This window comes from Caloenas nicobarica, chromosome 16 (genome assembly GCF_036013445.1).
Source record: "Caloenas nicobarica isolate bCalNic1 chromosome 16, bCalNic1.hap1, whole genome shotgun sequence".
In the NCBI taxonomy this organism is placed as follows: Eukaryota; Metazoa; Chordata; class Aves; order Columbiformes; family Columbidae; genus Caloenas; species Caloenas nicobarica.
Genome location: NC_088260.1, coordinates 8,643,944 through 8,667,323, shown reverse-complemented (window position 1 = coordinate 8,667,323; position 23,380 = coordinate 8,643,944). Strand labels below are relative to the sequence as shown.

Sequence of the window (23,380 nt, the reverse complement as noted above, 5' to 3'; positions counted from 1 at the left end):
AAATCCCCTTCTCATCAAAGAGTTTCATTTATGACTTAGCCATGGAACCAAACACAATGCAAGGGAGAATAACTTGAATAAAGTTTTACAAGTTTGTCCTTCACTAGACAGTGGTTTTAAAAGCAAATGCTGAAAAAATACAAGAAATAGCTTGTTTTAAGTAAGCCTTTATTACAATAAAGCAATGTCCAGCATCCAGGTTTTTGAAAACCAAAAACTAAACAAATTTTAATCTTAAGACAAAAAACGAAATATGCAGAGGAACCAGCAACACTGTAAGAACAGTAAACCTTCCACTGGTCTAAACAAACGATCTTAAAGAATCTTCAAGTTTAAATATTTAAATATTCACTTATGTAACAATACATATAATTTAGCTGTGAGCCACCCTTTACAGCGTTTATGGTCAGACCCAATCATAAACTAGAAATAACGCAAGTATTTCTCTATATGAAAAAAAATTGAAGTTAACAAGTTAAATAGTGTAACCTTTCAAGCAAACAAATCTATACAGGGAAAATGTTTTAATCGGTGAGAGAGTACAAAAGTGTTTTTATTATGAAGTGCATAAAAGAGGACTCTGATTCTGGATGTAACTTGCAGGGGAACTTATGCATCTGGGTGGAATTGCTACAAAATTGGGTACCTTAGTGCTAGCTGAAAAGAATTCTTCCTTTTAAAATCTGTACTAAGGAAAACTTTGAGTATAAGTAGTCCTTACAGTGTACAAAGGTATTTAATTCACGTCTTGGCAGAAAAATGTTTTTGGTAGCCACTCCTCTATGCAGTATCAATTAAGACATACAGACATTTGTACCATAAATATATCTTTAGATCTAGAGATAGAAAAGAATTGGTGCATTAATCCTACACTTCAAAAGTCGATGAAAAAATGACTTGGCTCAATTGGAAGAGCATATCATTCATTTTTTTTGTTTTCTAAATACAAATATACACTACACACACATCTCATGGGAGAAGAGATGTTTATACGTAGACAGTTGAAGTCAAAGCTTTGGGGTTTTTTGTTTTAATTTATTTTTTTTTAATTAAAGAATACACATTTGCCAGGTTTCTTCTAGATAAAATTAGTGAGAACAACTCTGTGGGATTTTTTTCTCTTGGTTAAAGAAAGGAGTGTCCTCCGTAATACTAAACTCTTGGATAACCCACCAGGGTACTTCCAGTGTGGAGATGCAATGTCTCTCTATGTCCACTGCTATACACAGCACTTGTATTCCTGTGGACGATTCTCCAGCCTTGACTGTCACTGACAGTCACCTGATAAGCAGAACATCCAGTGGTGGCCCAGGCTCCTCCTGAACACCAAGTGGAGCATGAGGTGTTATAGTTGTGCAGGTGGAGTAACAAATCTCATTGTTGCTGAATTTTGCTCCTGCTTCTCTTGGTTAATATGCCATTTTATGTCCTTTAAGCCACGCTTTAGCTTTTCATGCTGAGTGTTTGGTTGCAAGCTTTGCAAAGCAGACCAGCAGAGCCCTGCCTTGGCTGTACCACAGTCCCTTTCATTGAGGTGCACAGCGTGCACGTAACTGCTGCTTGGCATCCAAGTGACCTCTGCTGAAATAGGAATGATGCTGCAAAATTTCAAACATTTTTGAGCTATTTGAAAGTCTTTGCTACTACGATTATATGCTCTCTTATCTGAATTTCCTTTTTCTGTTACACTTTGAGCTAAAATTTGGTGGGTCTCTTTTTTTTTTTTTTAATTCAAGTCTTCAGTGACTGCTTAGGTCTCTGAGCTGAATCTTACATTCTGGATGTAACTACATTTGGTATCTACATAAATGTTATAATTCTGCACCTCCTCCCACGCAGTAGCACAAGTGGAGGCTCCTGGCCAATAATAATACTTCCTACAAATTGTTTGCTTAGAGTGAGATTTCTTGGATAAGGTACTGCTGCATGATTCAGAGGAATCTCTGCGTCTCCTAGTCTATCAGCCAACACAATGACATAGATGCCTTTGTCAAAACCATCCCTTTTTCCTCCATTGCTAACGCTTTTGCTGCAAAAAACTCACTTCGTGATCTGCATTCTGCAGGAAATCACTTGTCTCTGGAGACACAGCTGTCATTGTGTCATCCTTTGGGACTTCTGTCACACTAGAGGAGACCTGTCCTCCCCTGCTGTCAGTCACCTCTTCCTCACAGAAACCATCCTCATCCAGGTCTCAAAAGATGGAAACCACCAATCAATCCAGCTGCTCGTCGGGTTTTTTTCTTTGGTCTTGTGGATTACAGGTAGATCTCTTTAACATGTTTTGAATGAGTCAGAATCAGTTTGAAATCTGAATTCTATCTCTGTTCTGCAAACCAGCATGTCCAAGGAACCCTGAAGGTTGGGAGTGTCCTGTTGGAGCAGAACAGAGGTCCGTCCAGCCCACCGCTCTCCCTGTCCATGGCAGCTGGGATGCTCTATTTAGGGACCGGCATGTGAGCCCACGGTCTGTTCATCTCACACTCCCAAGTGTCCATAATTATGACCAGTCATCAGTTGGAGATGTTAGACAATGGTTCCATGCCTATTCTCTTTTTTTATCTGTTTACAGACCTGTTACCTGGTTTGACTAGTTTCTTTTTGAACCTGCTGACTATTGCCTTTACTACAGCATGTGGTAGGGAGTTCCAGATGCTAATTACCTGCTGTGAAAAAAGGTGCTGTCTTTTGGCTGTTAGTAATGCCCAATTAGTCTCACTGTGTGCACCTTCATTCTAGTATTCTAGGATCTGATAAATAACAACTTTGTGTTCACCTTAGACACTGCCTTTGTGATCGAGGCTTACAAAATCATATCTTTTCTCAGCCTTCTCCTCTGCAGGTGGAAGCACCACAGTCATTTCAGTGTCTCTTAATATGGCACTATTCCAGCCACTTAATCACTGTCTGCCCTTCTCTTTACCTCCCCTAATTCCGTTGTGTTCTTCTTGAGGTCTGTAGACCTGTCCCTCTTGTAAGCAAGATGTGAGGGTACTGAGGTTTCATACAGCAACAAAATTCTTACTCTTTCCTCCTCCCCTTCAGTTTTCATGAGTCTTTTGTCTTTTCTTTCAGATGGCCATTTCATAACAATAAATAAGCAAGAATAATTTTTTTTTTCTGAAGTTTTCAAGGGCTGGGCTGTGGTGTGGCTCACCTGTTCAGAAAATCTGTTTACACAATTTTTTTTTTCGAGTTATATTTCTTAAAACAGTGGAAATTTGATAGAAAGTTATCTTTGGAAGTGGGCAGGTATAAATGTAGTGTCCAGTCCCTTTAAGATATTGCAAGATAAGCACTAAGACCTGTATTCTGGACACTCTTGATTGTCAAGTAAACTAATGGATACAACCTGGAAACCACACCAAAACCAGGTTAAAAACTGCAGAACCGTTCTGCAGAACTCAGTATAACTAATGGCCTGGATCTTCTTGCTAACAGGAAAGTAAGAGGTATAACCGAACTGAAATTCTGTCTGAAAGGAAATTCCTGCTGCTTCTTCAAGGCTGTACAACAGTGTCATGACTGCTGGTAACTGGCATCCAGGTGAGATCCAGCAGTGAGTGTTGTTGCACAGCCCATGGTCATAAACAAGGTATGCTGCAGCGTTCACATCTTAGGATCTGCTCTGGATCTGAAAGGATCCAGGACACTGATGGCAGGTAGTAAAATGTGCCTAGTTCTGTGTAAACTTCTCAAACACCCTGCTGTAATAGAGGATTTCAACATTAAGTGGCAATTTGTGAGGACAGCTGCACTCAACAAGGATTTCTTAAGAACTGGCTGGGCTATTGTTAGTTATAGTGTGGGTGGTATTTTTTCTTGACAAAGGACATGCGGATTATCTTATAATTATCCCAGATGCTTCTGACACTCTCTTACAAGCTATAAATTCAAGGATTAAAATTACAGATAGTAAATTCAGAATTCCCTGTGGTGCTTCTAGCATTGTCTTTCGTGTGTGGTGGTGATGTGTCCAAGGGCAGGTATAGGCGAGGGCCTGAATAACTCAGACATGCGGTGGTCTTGGAAAATTATGCAGTCAAAGAGGAGATGAGGATATGACTAGAGTTTTGGCAAATGAAGAAATCAAGTTAATATCTGAAGCAGCTTGGTTTTCATATGTGTAGACATCTGGAAAACAAATTGTAAGAATTGCTCTTCCAAGTTACCATGGTATCAGATTTAGGTATTTCTGAATTTCAGAAGCATATAACCTGAACTAGCCCTTTTATCAGATGTCAGCATTTTTAAATGTTCACCACCAGCATCCCATTTCAGCAGCACCTCAGGAATGCTCGGAAGGTCTCTGCAGTCTCTTTTCACATAGCATGTACCTGCCTGGCATGTAACTTCTCCAGCCCCTCAGCACACATTTGCTTTACGTCTCTCTGCTACTTAACCAGGACGGTTTGCCTCTTTCAGCTTCCCCTGACTCCCTTTTCCTTGAGTAAAATGGTTGCAATCATCTTTAAATATCTAATAGGATAAAGTTATCATAATATTAAACATTTGAAGATCATAAAATAATTATTTATGAACTATTTAATAATACCCATATGAAGCAGGTGAAGAGCAAGTTGGTTCCTGTAGGTACTATACAGTTTACTTCATTAATTGAGTTTTGGAGCAATAAGCACTATATTAATGCAAAATATTGATTATCAAATAGCTGTTCAGGGAACAATTTTTAAATAGTGTACTAGCATCTTGTGCTTCATCATGAACAACTTTTGTTGCATTTTTACAAGTTTTTGAAAGCCTCTTGTAACAACCACGTTTCCTTTTTCAGGTCATCTGAGTCTGTACAGCTTAGTTGAGAGCTTAGAACCTTTTCAGGTGACTTCCATAGAACAAGCGTTAGATCAGGTGAGGGCATTAACTGACATGATGGAGGATGAAAGGAGAAATAAGGCTACATATTGGTGAAGAGGATCTTGAAGTGATTCCTGAGTACACTGGGTCAACAGAGAATGTTTTGGGGAGCAAGTCAGGTGCCTGGGCACAGACTTCTGGGGGCATTTTAGGTGTCATGTAGTACAGTAACTTACGTCCCATGCCGTATCTGCGAGCCCTGTGTCTTGGACACCCAAGGGCACCTGAAATGACGCTGGATGCCTGTGGTTAAACATCTGAACTGCTGCTGCGCTGGTTGCTGGAGGCCAGCTGGGGAGGATCAGAGCTGGAGATCAGTTACAATTAGAGCTCCGTTAGAGCTAAAAAGCACATGGCAAATTACAGTCTTGATTAGTACCGACAGTGACATTATCTGCCCTTGCACAGCTTTCCTTGCGCTGGGTGGTGGCAGGTGAACTGGTCACCTCGGCTAAGGCCAGGGACGCGCTGGGGCGGTTTGTCGGAGAGCAGCGGGTCTGGGGCTGGATTCTGAGGGGCAGGTACCTCTTCTGGAAACTCTCTCCTCTTTTCAGAATATTTTAAGAAACTAAGAAATAAAAGGTTGCGAAGGGCTCTGAACATCATGTGGGCTTACTCGATAAAACCTGTAACTACGCATTGTTGTCTCTTTCCCCACCTGGGAGATGACACCGAATTCGGGGTGATGTCCAGTAACTAAACCAAGCCACACCAGAATTTTTTAAGCGTTGATCGATGGTTGAAAAACACCCTCGGGCAAAAGCCATCACCGAGCGCCGGCGGAGGGCAGGCAGGCAGCCCTGGGAGCGGGGCTGCTCCAGAGCCCCCAGGGCACCGTGTGCCTGCACGGCAGCCCCGGGCCCTCCAGCCTTCCCTCCCCAGGGGACGGGCCGAGCTGCCCGCGGCTGAGGAGCGGCTGCGCTCGGGGCTGCCGGGCCGGCTCCGGGGGGCAGCGCCACCAGGTGCCCAGCGCCCCCAGCAGCGCTGCCGGCCGGCGGGGCGGGCCCGGGGAGGGGAGCGGAGGGAGCGCGGCCCCGGCAGCCCGGCCCGCCCTAGGAAGCGCAGCGCTTTAGCGCCCTGCCCGCCGCCGCCATGCATTGTGGGGCGGCAGCAGCAGAGCCAAGATGGCGGCCAGCAGGAGGCTGATGAAGGTAACAGGCAGCGGCGCGCCGGGAAGGGCCGGCAGGCGGGCGGCGGCGGGCGCCCCTCTCCGCCCCGGTGCCCCTCGGGGTGCGGGGGTCGTCTCCCCGGCCGCGCTCTGGCCTGAGCGGCCTCCTTCCCTCTCCTCGGTGGCACCCCGGGCTGGAGCGACCGGAACAGCAGCAGCCGGTCCCTAGGCCGCGGCCCTGAGGGGCCTCGCTGGCTCCCCCGCCGCCGCCCCGGGCCCCGCGGGCGCCCCGCGGCTCTCGGCCGCCACCCGGGGCTGGGCGGGGGCGCTCGGCGGGCGCCTCGGGCCGCCCCGTCCCCCTCCGCTCCCCTCCCCCGGGGGGGCTCCCGCGGTGACTAAGCAAAGAGGAAGGGCCGGGGGGGGAAGGAAGCGCCGGCACCGGGCCGCCTGGGCCCCCGTGCGGGGCGCGGGCAATCCCCGGGGCGGCGGGAGGGGTCGCCCCGCCGGCCGAGCCGCGGCAGCCGCGGTGCGGTCCCCGGCCCTGCCCGCGGGGAGGGCTCGGCCGGGCGGCGGGGAAGCGGCCTCGCCTCCCTCCGTGCCTGCGGGTGGGGGTTCGCCGCACCTTCGTTCCTGAGGAACCTTCCCCCGCCGCCCGGGGATGAAATAATTTGGTTTTCGTTGTTTCGGAGAGTTGCCTCTTCCGTGCGTGAGTAAGAGGTTTATCACACTGAAGTATGGACCTGGGTTCAGAAGTTTCCTCGTTCGCTGCAGACGTGGTAGTGTTCTTGTCATCACTATTTGCTCTGAAGTGCTCGTAATTGTAAACTCAGCCTCAGTTGGGTTTTAACCAAGAGCACCTATAGTTTAGTGTAAAATATTGCCTGGGATTATGTTTCTTATCATTTTGCTTAAGGAGTAATGTACTCCTTAGAAAGAAAATTATAACCATTGCCTCCAAAACATACAAGTTTATTTTATGTGTTGTGTGTAATTGCCAATTAGCATTACAAACTGTGTACAGTGGAGTTTGCTTAGGACGTGCGTACATAGTGGCATAAAATGTAGTCATCTGTAAAATGCTATGGCAATACCCTACAGTATTTGCATGCAAAGTGCCTGTAACATGAATCAATGAACTTCACAGGCGAGTCCCGTGAAACATAGGGGAAAGACCCTGTAACCGTCAAGTGATGTTTTAGCCTTATTAAAAAAACTGTCCCTGTGGGATGCAATGTAATCAGGCACTAGAATTTAACAGCTAAATGGGTGATTCTGATAAACTTAGTCTTTTAATAATGGATTTGCAACTGGCTTCAAGAACAAGGACCCCTAATAGGGCTGGGGTTTCACTAGGACATGTAGATGGCAGATTTTGAAATTGCATTTCCTTAATTGTGCAAATACATAATTAACTGTTATAAATCAGTCATTTATGAAAAAATCAATCCCACAGCACTGCTTTCATAAAGCTGGTTTTGTTGTTTTACATGTGCTTTGGAGCAATTAAAAATTAAATGGTTAATACATTGTGTGCAGTCATTCACATCTATTAAATCAGTAGGCATAAACCTTTAATTGTCCTCAAGGATCCTGATGACAAGGCATTCATTTTTGTTTCATTTTTGATAGCTGTTATGTTTTGCCACAGCTTTAGCATGATAATCAAAATGTCTTGGTTTATACTCAAATAAGGTTCTCCTTCGTTTCAGATAGTAAACAACCATTTAATTTTATCCCTTTGTAAGGCAGCTTTTCTGCCTGATGTTAAAAAAAACCCCATTAATTGTTCAAAAGCACATCACTACTAGTCTGACTGGGGGAAAAAAGATTTCCAATTATTTTTTCTTTTTCAGTTTAAAATATAGCATAAAAATCTGAAAGGCAAGAAGAATTGTTCTTAATATCTGCAGTGTCTCTTGCTTTTCAGCCTCCTCGCACAGTTCCACTATACTTCTAAAACTTTAATCTTTCGCTAACGTGCCATAAAAATGCTTTTTTGCGATGTGACCTCCTCCTTTTCTAGAAAGATGGTGTGGCAGTTGATTTTGAGAGGGAGTGGTGTAGGAAGGAAGGAGACGTTGATAACTTCCCTCTTGCATTTTTACTTTCATTTTTATTGCCTGACGTTTGTGGGTTGTGCATGTTGTGTCAGTTCAGGAACTGTGAGATGTTGTACCACACGGCTTGTAAAGGATATTAAATAAGCAGCTGCCTTGGTGCCTCTTGGAGAGTCGAGTCAGCCCAAATGGCTTTGAGTCCTGCCATTCATCTCAGTAGGAGCAAAGCCAAGCCCTCGGACAGATGATGTAATCTGGGCTGCTGCAGCAGGATGGTTTGAAGGGCCAAACTCACGTGTGTATCAACCTAATATAATTGTTTAAGTTCCAGAGTCACAGATCCGTTTTAACAAGTCTTTCACCGTTGGAGTTGTGTAATGTTGAAGAGTCTGTGCTGTGTCTTTCTTGGGGTCACAGAATGACGAGTTGTTATAACTAAAGGAAATAGAGTATTTCAGTGTGTCACTCAATCGTGTTTTAAATAATTTAGGATAAGCATTAACTGTATTTGAGCTAAATGTGATTTGCCTTTGGTAAGTGAGAATAAACTTTGAACCTTTTATAGGTCACATAAAGCAATTCATATTTCCTTGAAGTCTTGCCAACATTTTGAAGTACTGCATATTTTCTGGACTCATGTCATGCATCATAGTTGTTCATATTAATCACAGTGGCTCAGAGACTGGATGTAGTAAGTCCATAATAATGTGCTGTCTGTAGAAAACTGGGAGCATGAGTATAGTTTCCACCTTCCAGGTAGAAATGTGTGTCTTTTTCAGATTGAGGAAGCCATTTCTATCTTCAGTTTGCAAACCTGCTTGTGAAAGAAGTGTTACAAATTGTGCCATTGTACTTGTACAGTTCAATTTTAAACACTAAGTCAAGTTACAGGAAGAACAAGATCCTCTTGTTGTCTCAGGCTCTGAGGAAATTACATTTCCTAGGCCAAAGACCTTATTTATGGCCTATTTTTTGCAGAGCTTTGTGTCATCAAATAGTCTGAAGTTTTCTCTACTGATTTACAGAAACCCTTCCCAGGAGCACACCTCAGTTAGCAGAATGCGACATAAACATAGCTAATGAATCATATTCCAGCGACATCTGAGGTGGAGTTTTGATCTGTGAGCCACCAGTTCACCTCCTCAAAGAGCCCCAGTAGTCAGATCCTGACTCCTCATGAAATGTGAGAGGTGGGAATAAAGCAGCTTTGTCAAGGATATGTCGTTATGGACGGTCTGTCAGGGTAAAAACAGGCAGATACGGAGTATTTATATTTAGGAAAGGATCTCAGGCTTCTCTTTTAAGGGAGCTACTTTGTTTCATGACCCTTTCTTGTAAAAAGCAAATTGTCAGCAAACAGGTATGATTGGGAGCATGGATCTCCAAGAGACATGCCAGAGATTTCAATGAGATGCTTTTCACAGTTGCCACCCACTGGTGTAAAACAAGCCCCTCTCCGTTGAGACCCGCGGCTCTCTGTGGAGCGGCAGTGGGCAGTTGCACAGGGCAGGCTGTTTGGGTGGCAGTGCCTCCCGAGTGGTGCAGTGACGTGTGGTGCTGAGCACACCCTCAGCAGGGCTGCTGGGGGGTGTTTGGGGGGCTGCCCTGTCCCAGTGGGGACCTGCTCCCTTCTCTGGTGATCTGCCTTTGTCAGAGCTATTTATCAGATCCATGCATTTCTTTCCTGACTTTAGATGTTCAAAAGTATAATTACTATTAAAAATCGAAAATACATTTGAAGTGTAAATAACACTTCATATGAAGTGAGCTATGTAGGCAATTATTTTAATCTTACTGGTTTTACTCTGCTTCCATAATTGCGTAGTCAAACATTTATGCAGCTGTTGAACTCCATGATAAGATACAAATGCAAGGGCACACCCAGGTACCTGCAATCTCCAGTGTGCTGTGGTCTTGTAAACATCATCGCCCTTCCAAATAAAGTGGTTTTAGAGAACTTTGATATACAAAAAACAATTCTGAATTGGTCCAAACACCAGTTATTGGTAACAAGGGAAATGTGGTTTTGAGCAGTGCGTGGTTGTCTGTATGCAGAAGCGAGAATACTGATTCATTTTCCCTTTTTGAAACTGGGAATTGACAAAAAGATTTTTAATCAAATTAAAATAGTTTGCCAATAAGTAGCATTGCTCAGTAAATAAAAGGCATGTGAGTATACAGGGTTGTAATATTGCAGTCGAAACTTAATAATAATTCATGTAAGAGCTAGAATCTGTGGTTTTTTTGTTGGGTTTGTGTTTTGTGTGCTTTTTGTTTGGGGGTTTTTTGTAATTAAATTTATTTTTTAAGGTGCTGTAACACTTCTCTGTACTGTATAAGATTCAGAAAGTAAAACTGGGCCGTTCCTTATCAGTGGCTCGGAGCCTGTTTGACTTTGTCGCACTTCTCTTAAATAACCTCTTTATAAACAGGTAAACATAAATTGTAAACAGTGGAGAAACATGGTTTAGAGTTATATCAGTAGACTTTTGTTTGTGCTTTTAATACCATTTTGGGCTTGATGCAGAACTTATTGAAGTCAGTATGAGCTCTGACACTTATTTCCATATTATCGGATTGCACTCTTACAAGTGTTTGTCTTCACTGCATATTCCTGTCTGGCTTGGCTTTTTAGAGAGGTCCAAAAACTTGAAATGTGCGTGGGCAAAACAGTTGTGGGGTTTTTAAAATGCTACATTTTAAGCGGATGCCACTTTTCTTTCTAAGTTCAAACATTTAATTTTTGCTTTGAACACCACAAATGATTACACAATGTTGAAAATCAGAATTTTTACTCCTTATTGATTATATATGAGAGGTTGTATGTACTTTTATGACTGCCTTCAGCATTATAGTTGGAGATCAGATGCCACCTCTGAAACAATGTTTTCTCCATTTTGTGTGCTGTGTAGAACACTTTCTGTGAACATACCCAAACTACAAACATCGCGTCTCAAGAGAGCTCCATGAAATAAGACATTTCTATTTTACAAATGGGGAAACCAATGCAGCAAGGTCACCTGTAAAGTTGGTAGCAGAGTGGGGAGTCAAGACTGATTGAAATTCTTACTGCAGTCTTCTAACCTTTAGTTACACTCCTCTTGTGCTCCTTTAATTATGTTACTTGACAAAATTAAGGGGTGGAGGACAAGAAAATGAATTAATCTATTTACTGTCTGCCTAGACTCTTTAAGTATTATTTTGAAACAAATATCTGGACTATATCCTTTTACATCATAAAGTAGTTCTTGTCCCTTTGCGGTTGTTCAAGCCCATGTTAAATGCAGCATTAACTTTAAATCTGTGCTGTTTGAAAGTATTTAGTAGCTCATTCATTTTTTTTTTTAACAGTACACTTCTACTGTAGTTGTGTCTGCCTCTGTAGCTCTGAGGCAGTTAGATCTTTATTATGGGGTTTGGCAGTTGCCAGAAAAAAAAATAAACCTCCCACCCGTAAAATTGTGAATGCCTAATCTCTGAGGCACTAGACACAAAACCCTAAAGGCGTGACTTGTGAGTATAGTATTGCACTGTATTTGTGGGGATACTAGTATGAAAAAAGCTTTTTGTAAAGAAGTCTGACATGGAATTGTCTAATTTGGAGTGGCATATGAAATCTTAAACACTTCTGGTTTAAGAAAAGTAATTTCTCTTATAAGTTGGAACCCGTAGTCCAGGCAAGTCCTCTGCTAAGGGAGGCTTGATTCTCTGTGACCTTTGCAGTCCTGCCTGTGTGTGAGGAAAAGAATTGCCTGGTTTATACCCATTTATCCACTTTTTTGCTTGTCAGTTACTACCACAGGACCCAAGGCAGCAGCAGGAGAAGCACAGGATATAGTCCTGATATACTATAGGAATTTACCACTTTTTTGGTTTTGAAAGTGAATTCCTGCAAAGGCTTCACGTGTCAGTTTAAAGACAAGGATGTCCTGCGAAGTTTTTCCGCTGGTTCTTTACTGTCTTCTAGGCTATTTTTTCCCTGTCTCATGTGGTTGACTTCAGGGAAAATGGGGAGCAATTTCCATATTTGTTTTAAACTTTCCTTTGTTTTCATACAAAGTTTTACAGTTTTGTAACGATCTCCATACTGGGTTCTTGCATTTCTTAATTCAGCATCTGATTTTTTTTAACCTGAATTTAATTATAAAATATAGGTGTTTAATTTTCCAGCAATGTGAAGCCATGCTTTTCTAATTTGTTTTATTAGCTTAATAACATACCTGAATTATAAAGTCATAGTCCTCCCTTTCTCTGTGTCTGGGTGATTGTTCCCTGGGCCAGCAGCAGCGTGATGCTGCCATCTGAACCGGGGCTAAAAGCTTCTGCAGGGGAGCTGCGCTCCCTCTGGAACATTAGGGGGGATTTCTGCCATAGGCACAGTGCTTTTAATATAGGAACTAGAAAATTGTCCTTTCCTTGTTTTAGAGTGGAGGCACTTATGATGCATGTTTATTCATGTTTGAATACCTACTGGTTAATTAGCTTATTTTGTTCCAGTGTTTGATGTGTTATGTCTAGTGTGGAATGGGATTTCCCCCTTTTCCACGCGGTGGTTTGCCAGGACCTCACGGGTGGACGTGTGGGGAGCGAGCGGCTGTGGGGCTGGGGTGGGTCGGACTCTGCCCCGGGCGCTCAGCTGGATGGCACTGCAGGGATTTGCAGTTTTAGTCATTGGGAAGCATCTCTTATGCTGCTATAATAAAGGTTATTTTCTTTTCAATATTTTGGGTTGCTCTGTATCCCTATAAATGTGCTTCATGGGATTATTTTTGTGTGGTTTTTCATATGTTTTCCTGCTTTAAAAAAATAGGATAACCCTCTTACCTTTTTTTTTAAAAAACAAAACAAAAACAAATTGTCTGTGATATTGTATAAATCTAGTATCAGTGGAATTTGAGGATTAATCCACAGGTCTAGACTAAATAGTCGGGTTTAGTGTCATGAAGATTATGTTGGACATCAATTCAATATCCAAGGCTCCAAGGTTAAACTTCTGTATTCTGAGCATTCTCTTGCTTTCTGAGGTGCAGTGGGTGGGAATGTAAATGTTCCTCTCCTGATGTGTGGCTGTCGTGTGATTTTAGTTTCACGTGCATTTGGAAATCTGGTTTTCCCTTTGGGATTGCATTTTATCATGATGCTGGCTTTATGCAAGAGATTACTGCACATATTAAATCTCTGCCAGTCAGATGCAGAAAGGTTTGATCTAAGATGAATATATAGCTGGTTTAGAAAAAAGAAATGGACAGTATAGCACTTGTTCCAGGAAAATGAATCTTTTTCATTTTTCAGCGTATAGTGCCTTTGCTTGTAGTTGGTGCTTTTATCATAATAATATGCAGTTTAGTTTTGCAAATACAAAGAGCAGTGTGCTGGCAGAGTGCGCCACTGCTGCTGGATAAGCAACGTTTTTCCTGACCCATGTAGACACACAGGCACGTGCTTCAGTTCTGAAAGCAGTGAGAAGTTTTATATTTCACCATGGATGACTTTAGAATTTGAATTCATCTGAGTTCTCTTTAAAGATAAAACTGCCGAATTCAACAGCAAAGGGCTGTAGTTGTTACGGGGAGAAAAAAAAGTGGAACCTTGAGGTGTTTCTTTTTAGGTCTTATGAAATATTCCAGGAAACAGTTGCTATACTAGGGCTTATACATAATTTTAAATATAAAAATGCCTAATACTTGTTCTGCATCACTAATTAACCATCAAAAATGGTTTGACTGGTGCAGAAAGATTCCTTGTTCAAGAGTGATCCAGCTATAAAGAGACGTGTCTCAATATGTACTGTTAACTTTGGAGTACAAAACAGAGACAAAGCTGCATCTTTTCAAGTTATTGGTCTAAATAAGACTACTTTGGCTTAGAGTGATATTCAATTTAAGTTGGTCATGCAGGAATTCGTTATTTTTCAGGTGAAATAATTGTTCTGTTAATTGACTTTCTCTGTGTTTAAAACTGTTATGAAGTCATTCTTCCAAATCACTGTTTTCTTTCAGACAAGTTCTAAGATGTACTTAATTTTGTGCTTCACAGAGTTACCAATAGTCTGTTACCAAAGACACTGATTTGCATTTGAGATATAGAAACATTTTTAAATGTATGTTTTTAATACTTCTACTTCATTGTGTCTGTAATGACATTAATAACAAGGCATTTTCGTATTTTCCTGACATCTGAAAAAATAAGGCTTTTTAATACCTTGTTTCAGAGAATTTTACTTCTCACAGGTGCAAAATTTTCTTTCTTATTTGTGTGGGTTGCCACCACTAAAACCTCAAACATTAACATTAAAGAAACCCACGTTGACCTCTAAGCATTTTGAAAAATGAATATGAGCGTCTTGCTTAATACTGATATTAACTTACACTTTGTTTGCTTTTCAGGAGCTTGAAGAAATCCGCAAATGTGGAATGAAAAACTTCCGTAATATCCAGGTCGATGAAGCTAATTTATTGACCTGGCAAGGGCTTATTGTTCCTGTGAGTATAAACTACTCCTTATTCTAGTAAGCTTTAAAATAAAATGAGGATCATTTATATCTCGCAGATCCACAGTCTAGTAGTGCAGTTGGTGACTGTTAGATAAATTTTGCACCCTGACAAAAATCTTTTCTTACTATAAAACCTGGCTTTCAGAATTGTGGGTGCAGAAGCTAGTTGTTTATAATATAATGTAAGTTTATATAGATCATACTGCAGCATCTTAAACATACTTTGGGCAGTGAAGTGTGGTCCCAGATTTAATTCTTGTCTCTTTTCAGACATCTTGTGTAATCTTGGGCAAATAATTTAACCTTCCTGTCTCATTTTATTTGAGTGTCTCTTGTGTTTTCTTTTATCAAAGTCTGATAGTGTTAGTAGGTGGTTCTTATAACTAATCTGAAGAGAAATTGGTGTGTAATTGAGAGCTGTTCTGGACTGCTCTGATCGATACCGACCGGGGCGCTCAGGGGTGGCACTGGGTTACCTGGGAGACGTGTTGGAAGAGGGAAGCCAATGAAGTTTGTAGCTACATTCAGCTTAAAGTGCAAAATCTACATCATCACAGGAAAAAAAAAATTGAGATATAAAATATTTTGTTTACTCCTTAATAGATTTTTTTTTTTAATTGACTACATTTATTTCTAGGATAAAATTGACTATTGGAAAAAGTTTGATCCAAGGAAAAGGTTTGGATTTTCAGAAGTGAGCTCTTTACAATAAAGTCTCTTTATTTAGGCATTAACTAATGCAAAGAAAACAAAACCCCACACTTCTATTTTTTTAAAAGCACTACAGTCTTTTAAGAAAACGTTTAATATCGGTAGATAACCACTTTATTAGTCAAATAGAAAGGGAATTGTTATGAAGGGAAAGCAGGAAACACAGCATAGTGAATTCCTTGGTTGCCGTCACTTGGATTTTCACCTCCTTCCTTCGCCGCCGCCGTGGCCCCTGCTCCCTGCGGCACATGAGCTGCTTTGAAGTCTGCAGCAATAGGGGCTGCGCCACCAGGCCATCTGTCCTGCTTTGCCTTGGGTGCTGCCTACAAGGTCCCCAGGCCAGCGTAAATCTGTCTTAAAATAAAAAGCCTTGGAAACATCTCTTCGGCAGCACCTCTGCTTTGGCACTTGGAGGCCATTCCCCAGCTCACATCACGCAGGCACTTTAAATACATTTAGTTTACGCTGTTTACTTATGTTCCTGCAAGTAATTCCTTTGAGTGGTTGAGGCTGCTCTTTCAAATAAAGCAAGCAGGATTTGACATTAAAATTTGACAGAGCTGAGAAAGAATATGCTTTAATAAGCCACTGTGATATTTGTGGCTCATGTGTAGCAGTTTACTGCTTTGATAATACCTCGAAGCAGTATAAGGTGGATAAGTATGACTACTAAAGCAAAACACCAAAATACTTGTTTATTCCTGCTAATAACAGCAATATGTGGTGTGCAGCATCTATTTTTAACAGTTTCTGCTCACTAGAGTATGAGATGAGTGTTCGTTTTGCAGAGGTTCACAACCTCACAGATGTTTGAACATTGAGGCACTGAACCGCAGTGCTTCGTACCTGCCTTTGGGGTCGTAACATGTACCGTTTCAAGGGAAATGGCCTGAAATTCACTGCTGGTATAGTTAAGAGGGAATTTTGTCACGAGATTATGCTTCCTATAGTAATTAATAAAGTCTACATGTTCAAAGAGCAGTATAGGTTATTATTTTGAGGATATGCTGTAGAAGATGCTTTTAGTAGTAGCATAATTGTTTTAGCCATTTCAATGCTGAAGTTGATGACTTAGAAATGTGGTGTACAAGCTGGTTGCAAGTTTAATTTTTTTGCTGAGTTTTTGAAGTTTTACATGCTGCTTCCATTTTAGCAAATGTCCTTGCTAAGAGTTTAAAGACACATTACTCATACTTTAATAGGACTGACCAGTTACTGATTATTAAGCTCTATAACTAACCATTAGTTAGGTCAGCTTCTTAATGAAGGTATGAGAGATATGAAGGTTAATATTTTAAAGAGTGTTCATACAGAATTATTGTGAAAGATACTGCTTAAAAAATTTTGTCGTATGTAGCCTATTTTGTTCTTCGGAACATCTATTAGTTTTTAAGGGTGTTTGCTCACTCGAAGCAAATTGAAGACAACTTGTCAACTTATTTTCCTCTTCTAAATTGTAGAATGAGGTAGTTTACGTACTTAGTGTTGAAAAGGTATGCTATTTGTTTGATTTCAACATTCAAGTGAGACTAGCTATGCCGGGCTCCTCATTCTTGTAAGAGGTAGAGTTGGTGTACCATGAATTTCATTTCACTTAATCAGAAGTGCTTGCTGTGGACAAACTTTTGCAGAGCAGAAATACTCCAGGTGAATGTGAGGCGTGTTTGTCACTTGTGTTCCAGTACTTATAATTCTGCTTCTCTCCCTGTCAGTGTCAAAATAACAAATAATTGGAAATGAATTGCTTGAATATTGTGTGTTTTGTCTGCTTAAAACATGAGCAGCCCTTTACATACATTTCTGGTTCAATTTATTGGTGATTTATAGTGAAGAAGTGTTCTGACTGAGAGTGAAGCAGAAATTGGACATTTTTAAGCCAGTTCCAGTTCACTGAACATCCTCACAAATTCCAGCGTGTGACGGAGGCAAGAACCAGCAAGCCCTGGGGAAGGGGCACTCACCGCTTACATCATCACCACCACCAAAAGTTATTTGTTAAACTTCCAAAGTTTTTAGGACTGCTTGGATAAAAAGTGATTTTTTAAGCCACTCTAGTTAGCTCTTCCCTCGACTACGGAAATTGTGCTGTGTTTCTTAGAAACACACAACCAGACCTCCTGCATATGGATGAAACTAAAATTAAATGTTTTCTGTTGAATAATATTTTAATAGAATGCTCCCTACACTCAAATATTGATAAACCTTTTTTGACTTCTGGAGTGGGTTTGATTGCAGGGAATGGTCTGGTTGCTAATGAAGAATGTGTGTGATTGTGCTTTACGCCAACTGGAAACTCTCATCTTTTGATTCTTGTTCCCAGAGTGTTTGGAAGGGCTTCATGCCATAGTTACTGTTTTCAGTGCAGAATGGTATTTTGATAAGCTTTAACTGTAGCAATGGTTTATTTTTCTTCTGCCTTTCTTCTACGGTTAATATTTGAAGCAGTATCAATAGCCTTAACAGGTTTTCCAGATGAGATTCTGGGCATTGTGTTTTGGTTTCAGCATGAAGAACTACCTTGCTTATTTCACGGTTCTCTCATCATGCTCCTTCAGAAATGATCTGATAAGAGTGGGTGCTAAAACTGCATACCAATTCAGAACGTTCTCATCAGCAGGCACAGTGAATATCTATCTTTAGTACCAATGAATGCTCAGCAGATTTCTGTGTAGTCAGCACAAAAATGTTCTTGGAACATATAGGGAGATCTGACAAATCAAATTGCTTTGTTGTTCATACCACCATGTTGTGAGACACATAAAATAAGTAGGTTTAGAGAAACCCATTTTCCTTGTCAGGTTTCCTGCTTGTATCTCAGAAAGGGTTTACAATGGTTTTTGAAATACAAAGTTGGGAATAAAATTACTTAATAGATAGGACCTTGAGGCTGGAGTGAATGGGATTGGGTGCTTTCTTACCAGCAGAAATGTCAGCCAACTTCAGAATAACCATAATCTGCTTTTCCCAGGGTGAATACAAATGTTGTAGAGGTGGTGTTGCCTTTCTCTTACCCAATAGGTTTGGATGTTTCCTGACACACAGACGTGGCAGTATGTGGTGGAAGAAATGGCCTTTAAGAGAGGTCATTTGATAGATCAAAGCCTGGAGCATGCTTTTTGTTAATTGTATCCATAAGAATATGCCAGATTCTTGACATTCTGCCTTCTTGTTGTAGGACAATCCTCCATATGATAAAGGAGCCTTCAGAATCGAAATCAACTTCCCAGCAGAATATCCATTCAAACCTCCTAAGATTACATTTAAAACAAAGATCTATCACCCTAACATCGATGAAAAGGGGCAGGTTTGTCTGCCAGTAATTAGTGCTGAAAACTGGAAGCCAGCAACCAAAACTGACCAAGGTAGGACTCCGTGTGGAGAAAGAACTGGATATTGAGAAACTCCATATTGTGTTTCAATTTAAAGCTAATAGCGCTTCAGCTTCTCAGCTGGTCACTGCTCTTACGGTGTGTTCGTTGTCGTAAGGTTTGTGTCACGAATCACGTGTTGTGAGCATAGTGTGCAGCTCTTCTGGAATCTCATTTTGTTATTGGAAGGTAAAGTTAATGGCACTGACATGTGGCATTTCCAGCCCACGAAACCACAAACCTCTTCCTGACTGAAGAGTTTATTAAGGTGGTGTCCTCGGCATACTTTAAAATTCTGGTGGTAATTGGGGGGGGGGTGTTATTTTGTTTGTTTTTAAACAGTGACTTTATAACCTGGACATGTTCAGTACCTTCCTGAATGTTGGAAAGGAAGGGTCTAAAACCTCGAGGCGCTGTGTATTTTATCTCTGCCATGTGGTTCAGTGATTTGAACATATCGTTTGAAATATCCAGGGAGTCATAAACAAAACATGAAATCGTAACACAAATTAACTCTTAGATCTTAAAACGTCACTGCTGTGATGCTCACTGCATCGAGTGTCTTTGGATAATAATTTAAATATTTTAAGGAAAAAAGTTCCATCAGGTTCTGTGGCAGACTGTGATCTGAGTAGGTTTTTTATTTTGCTGTCGCTTCCATTAGTTGTTGGGGTGAGAATTTCCTGGTTTCTGGCAGGTAATTATTAATTTGATATTAAGCATTTATTATTGTATATATAGAAGGAGCAAACGTGCTTGCAAAAACTGCAGATTTTAAAATAATATTCATTCAAATGAGCAGCAGTTTAGTCCAGTCCAAGAGCTTCAGTGACACTGAAGTGTCTTGCTCTGTAGAAAGTGTTTCCTTTTTCCAGACTCCTCTTTAAAGAGGGTTGTTTTCAGTTGAACTCTACTCCTGATAGTAAGCAATGCTGTACTTAAGATTTCTTTTTTCTGTGTACTTCTGTACACTAATAAAACTACTTGCAGTTTGCATGATCTTGCCCCAAAGACAAAATAGGAAAATGCCCTGTAGTTCTTTCAGAAAAGATCAAGCAGTTGAATGTGGGGGACAGCAGAGGTGGCAGCAAAAAGAACTTGTGAAACTCGAACAGGTTAGAGAAGATCTTATGAGTTATTATTGATCTATCCCAGATTATACAGGACAAAGATCCTTGGGAGAGATGAAATGGAAACGGTGTGTGGAAGGTTTCTGTTGACACCGTAGCAGTTGTCTTAATCTCAGGAGCCTTCTCTGGTTAAGCAGAGGAACGATGTGTCTCTGCCTGGCTTGAAATGCAGGTTGGCATTAGTTGGAACTCTTGAAGCAATTGTTTGCATGCAGGAAAGAGTGTCTCCCTGAGACACAGCAATTCCCTTTTTATCTGAGAGAGTGAATCAAAACTATGGTAAAATCAGAATTTGGAACAAACCCTGGATACCAAAAAATTGCAAATATCTCAGTTTCTGCTGGTTTGTGGTCTTGTGTCTTTTTTTCCTCGGCATTTTAGTGTCAACATCTGTTGTTGCTGCACCATTGTATCAACCTGCAACAGGATAATTACAACTCTGCATAAGTGTCTATTCCTTTTTCTCCAGAGCTCTTCTCCACTAAAAAATAAACTTCAGTCTGTTTGCTACTTGTGCCTTTCTCAAGGAAATAATGCAACATTAGTACAGCATCAAAGTGACGGGTTTTGATCAGTCAGGTGTCAAGAAAGTGGGGAGGTTAGGTTCATCATAAATCATTAACTCACCTTTCATGTACTAGACATGCATCTTACTGCTGTACTTTTTATTAATTTATGCTTAATATTACAACAGACTGTTGTGACAGAGTAGTTTTAAAATGCTGTGGATATTGAGGCAACTGCTTTTGTGACAATCCTAATTTTTTCTGGCTTGTGTGTTAAATAACCTTAACACAGTAACACTTTTTCTGTAATGTTTTAGCATGTTTTACTGAGGAAAAAGGGATTGTCACTTGCAGTATTGATGCTGGTTTCACAAGTGGTCACTAATATGATGGCTGTTGTCTTAGGATGGCAACTGTGGAGTACACTAGCATCAATTCTGCATTCCTTAGCTTGTGGCAGTTTAAGCTCTGATTTGTAGCTGTTTGGCATTATAGTGACAGGCATATTTCTCTGGATTTTGAGTATTTGTTTTGAGGAGTGTTCCCCATTCCTGTCAGGTAAGGGTGGAAAAGAGTGTGAGCATGGACACATCGATGCTCTGACAGAAGCCACTCTGCTGTTGTACCATCTACTGGAGTGATAAGTGTTGTAAGAACATACATTGCAAGATTAGGGAGAATCCGTTTCAACTGCTAAGTAGCAGTTTCAGAACAAACGACAGACTGTCTTTCTGCACAACGCGTGGCTGAGCTGTGAACTCCCTGCCGCGAGCTGCTGTAGGTGTCAAGTGGTTTATGTGTGTTCTGGAGGCAGCTGGCTCTGGTGTGCGACGCATGAAGTTAACAGAGTTTTGCTGTACTTGCTTTAAAAACTCTTGGGGTGCTGCTTTGTATTACTCTGGGTAGCCCAAACTTAGCGTAAAAATAATATTATTAATATTGCCGTACAATGAAATGCTCGTTCTGTGTCCCTGCCTTCTGTAGACTTGCCCAGTTCTGCTTTTACCTTTCAGGGGATGGATATGAGAACTGCTTGTTGTGACCTGTCTGGCTTTAAATGGTTGTGAGCATGTGAGGAAAATGCAGCAACAAATGTCAGTGTAGTGTGCGAGGTTCACTGTGTGATTGTCAAGCACGGTTCAGTTATTTTAGGAATGACATTTCATTTGAAAATCACAGGAGAACATTGATGAAATGGCTGTAAATGGTGGGGTGAAAAGCACCTGGCAGTTCTTATCCATTTGTTTGCCCGGTGTATCGCCACTAGTGGACTTATTTGGTGGTTTAGAATAAAGGGAAGAACTGTCTGCTGTTTATAGGGGGAGTAGGAGTCATAGAAAAATAAGTTGAAAAAATAGTTTCCAAAAGCAGGCACAGTTACAACTGCATCGTTGTCACAGGTGTTAGGAAAAAATGTTTCATGATGGAAATTCCATCTTTACCCAATTCCTTTTAGATGAACTTGTCTGTGAAACTTAGTTTCTTTCCTAGCCATAGGAGAATATTTCAGATAGGATGCCAGTTACATGGGAGATGATTTGTAGTGCATTTTAGTCTATTTAAGTTGATTTTGTTTACAAATATGATTTTTTGGTGTTCATTCACAGGCATTGAACTAAATTTTGGCATATTGCTGTAGCTTATTCATGCTCTGCTTTTGAAAAGACCCTAGATTTATGGGGATGTATTTAAATGCAGTTAAAGCTCTTACTGGGGAGTTTTGCTTATGTTTTGATTTTTAAAAACTAACCTTCTTAGTCTCTGACAGTATTTATACTTCTTTTGACAGTAATCCAGTCCCTCATAGCGCTGGTGAATGATCCACAGCCCGAGCATCCCCTTCGGGCTGACCTAGCTGAAGAATACTCTAAGGACCGTAAAAAATTCTGTAAGAACGCTGAAGAGTTTACAAAGAAATATGGTGAAAAGCGACCAGTGGACTAAAATCTGACACAATGGATGTCAGCAACGTATGATAGAAGATCGGAGCAGTGCATTTGAGACACCCCGTAAAGCAGGACTCTCTGGAAAATTGACAAGTGCCACCTTTCGGTGTTAACTTGTGGCTGTTACTAACTTTCTACAGTTTTCTTAATCAAAAGTGGGCTAGGTAACCTGCAAAGAAAGGATTAAAATTTAAGATGTTCTAGTTCTGCTTTCTTTGTTTAAAAATCACTGCTTCAATATACTTTAAAGTATGCTGTTTTCTTTTTCTCGTCAGAATTTATCAGAAATATCTTAGACTTATATTCTGCCCTTAAATTGAAAAGGTTGTGGCTGTCATTTCTTATTTTTCCTTGCAGTTCCCACTATCTTAAGTTCATTTAATTCTTCATTGAATTTTACCCCCCTCCCCAGACCGACGTCTTAGAAAAAATATCCCAGTTCCGGCAGGAAATGATTGAGTGTTTGGCAGTTTTGTTTTCTTTTTAAATGTTGCACTGTGCTTTGTGGGACTTGTTGCAAGTTCCCCTTAACTTCAGTTTGTAACATAATAAAAAACAAACCAACCCCACAAAAACAATCAGAAGTAATGTCCAGGTCTTATGTAAATCTGGCTGATGTTACCACAAAATGTTTATTAAACGGGGAAACCCAAGTTTTTGTGTGCGTCATTGAATTAAAATATGGCTTATGTCCTTTTGGAAAAAAAAAAATCTGTAGCAAATGGTACTGGAATGTGATGACAAACTTCTTTCACTTGTATTCTTAATAACCTATGCAGAGCAGCTCGGGAAACGTGCACAGAACAACATTGCAGCCAGGTCAGAAGAGTTGCGGAAATTGGGGACCAAGAGGTACCAAAGTGATAAACTGGTTTTTGAGTTAAAAATCAGTATTTTGGAAATGGTAATTCTGAATTCAAGTACTAAATCTGACAGCGCTGCAGGTAATCTTAGAACGTTTTTTCATCAGAATGCACGTGAAGCATCTGTGGTTTATGGGATGGTGCTTGTGCCCTTTCCCAGCCCAGCTGCTGTACAGTTCTCACTGCAAATGGTATGAGAACGGGATTAAGCAATAACCTGTAATGAGGACACTTCGCTGCTACTGTTCCTGTGTTGTAAAACCACACAGGTTAGATGATTTAATGAGCACTACAAGTATCATTCTATCATTCTAACTTGATCA

General features: G+C 40.9%; 1 protein-coding gene across 1 annotated transcript; it reads left to right on the top strand.

The window, feature by feature from the left end:
• Positions 1-5,955: 5,955 nt before the first annotated feature.
• Positions 5,956-22,847, top strand: UBE2L3 (ubiquitin conjugating enzyme E2 L3). Its single transcript, XM_065646277.1, has 4 exons — positions 5,956-6,026; positions 14,427-14,522; positions 18,420-18,606; positions 22,038-22,847. Exons 1-4 carry the CDS (start codon positions 6,000-6,002, stop codon positions 22,190-22,192), a joined length of 465 nt encoding a protein of 154 aa, XP_065502349.1. The 5' UTR covers positions 5,956-5,999; the 3' UTR covers positions 22,193-22,847.
• Positions 22,848-23,380: the final 533 nt, after the last annotated feature.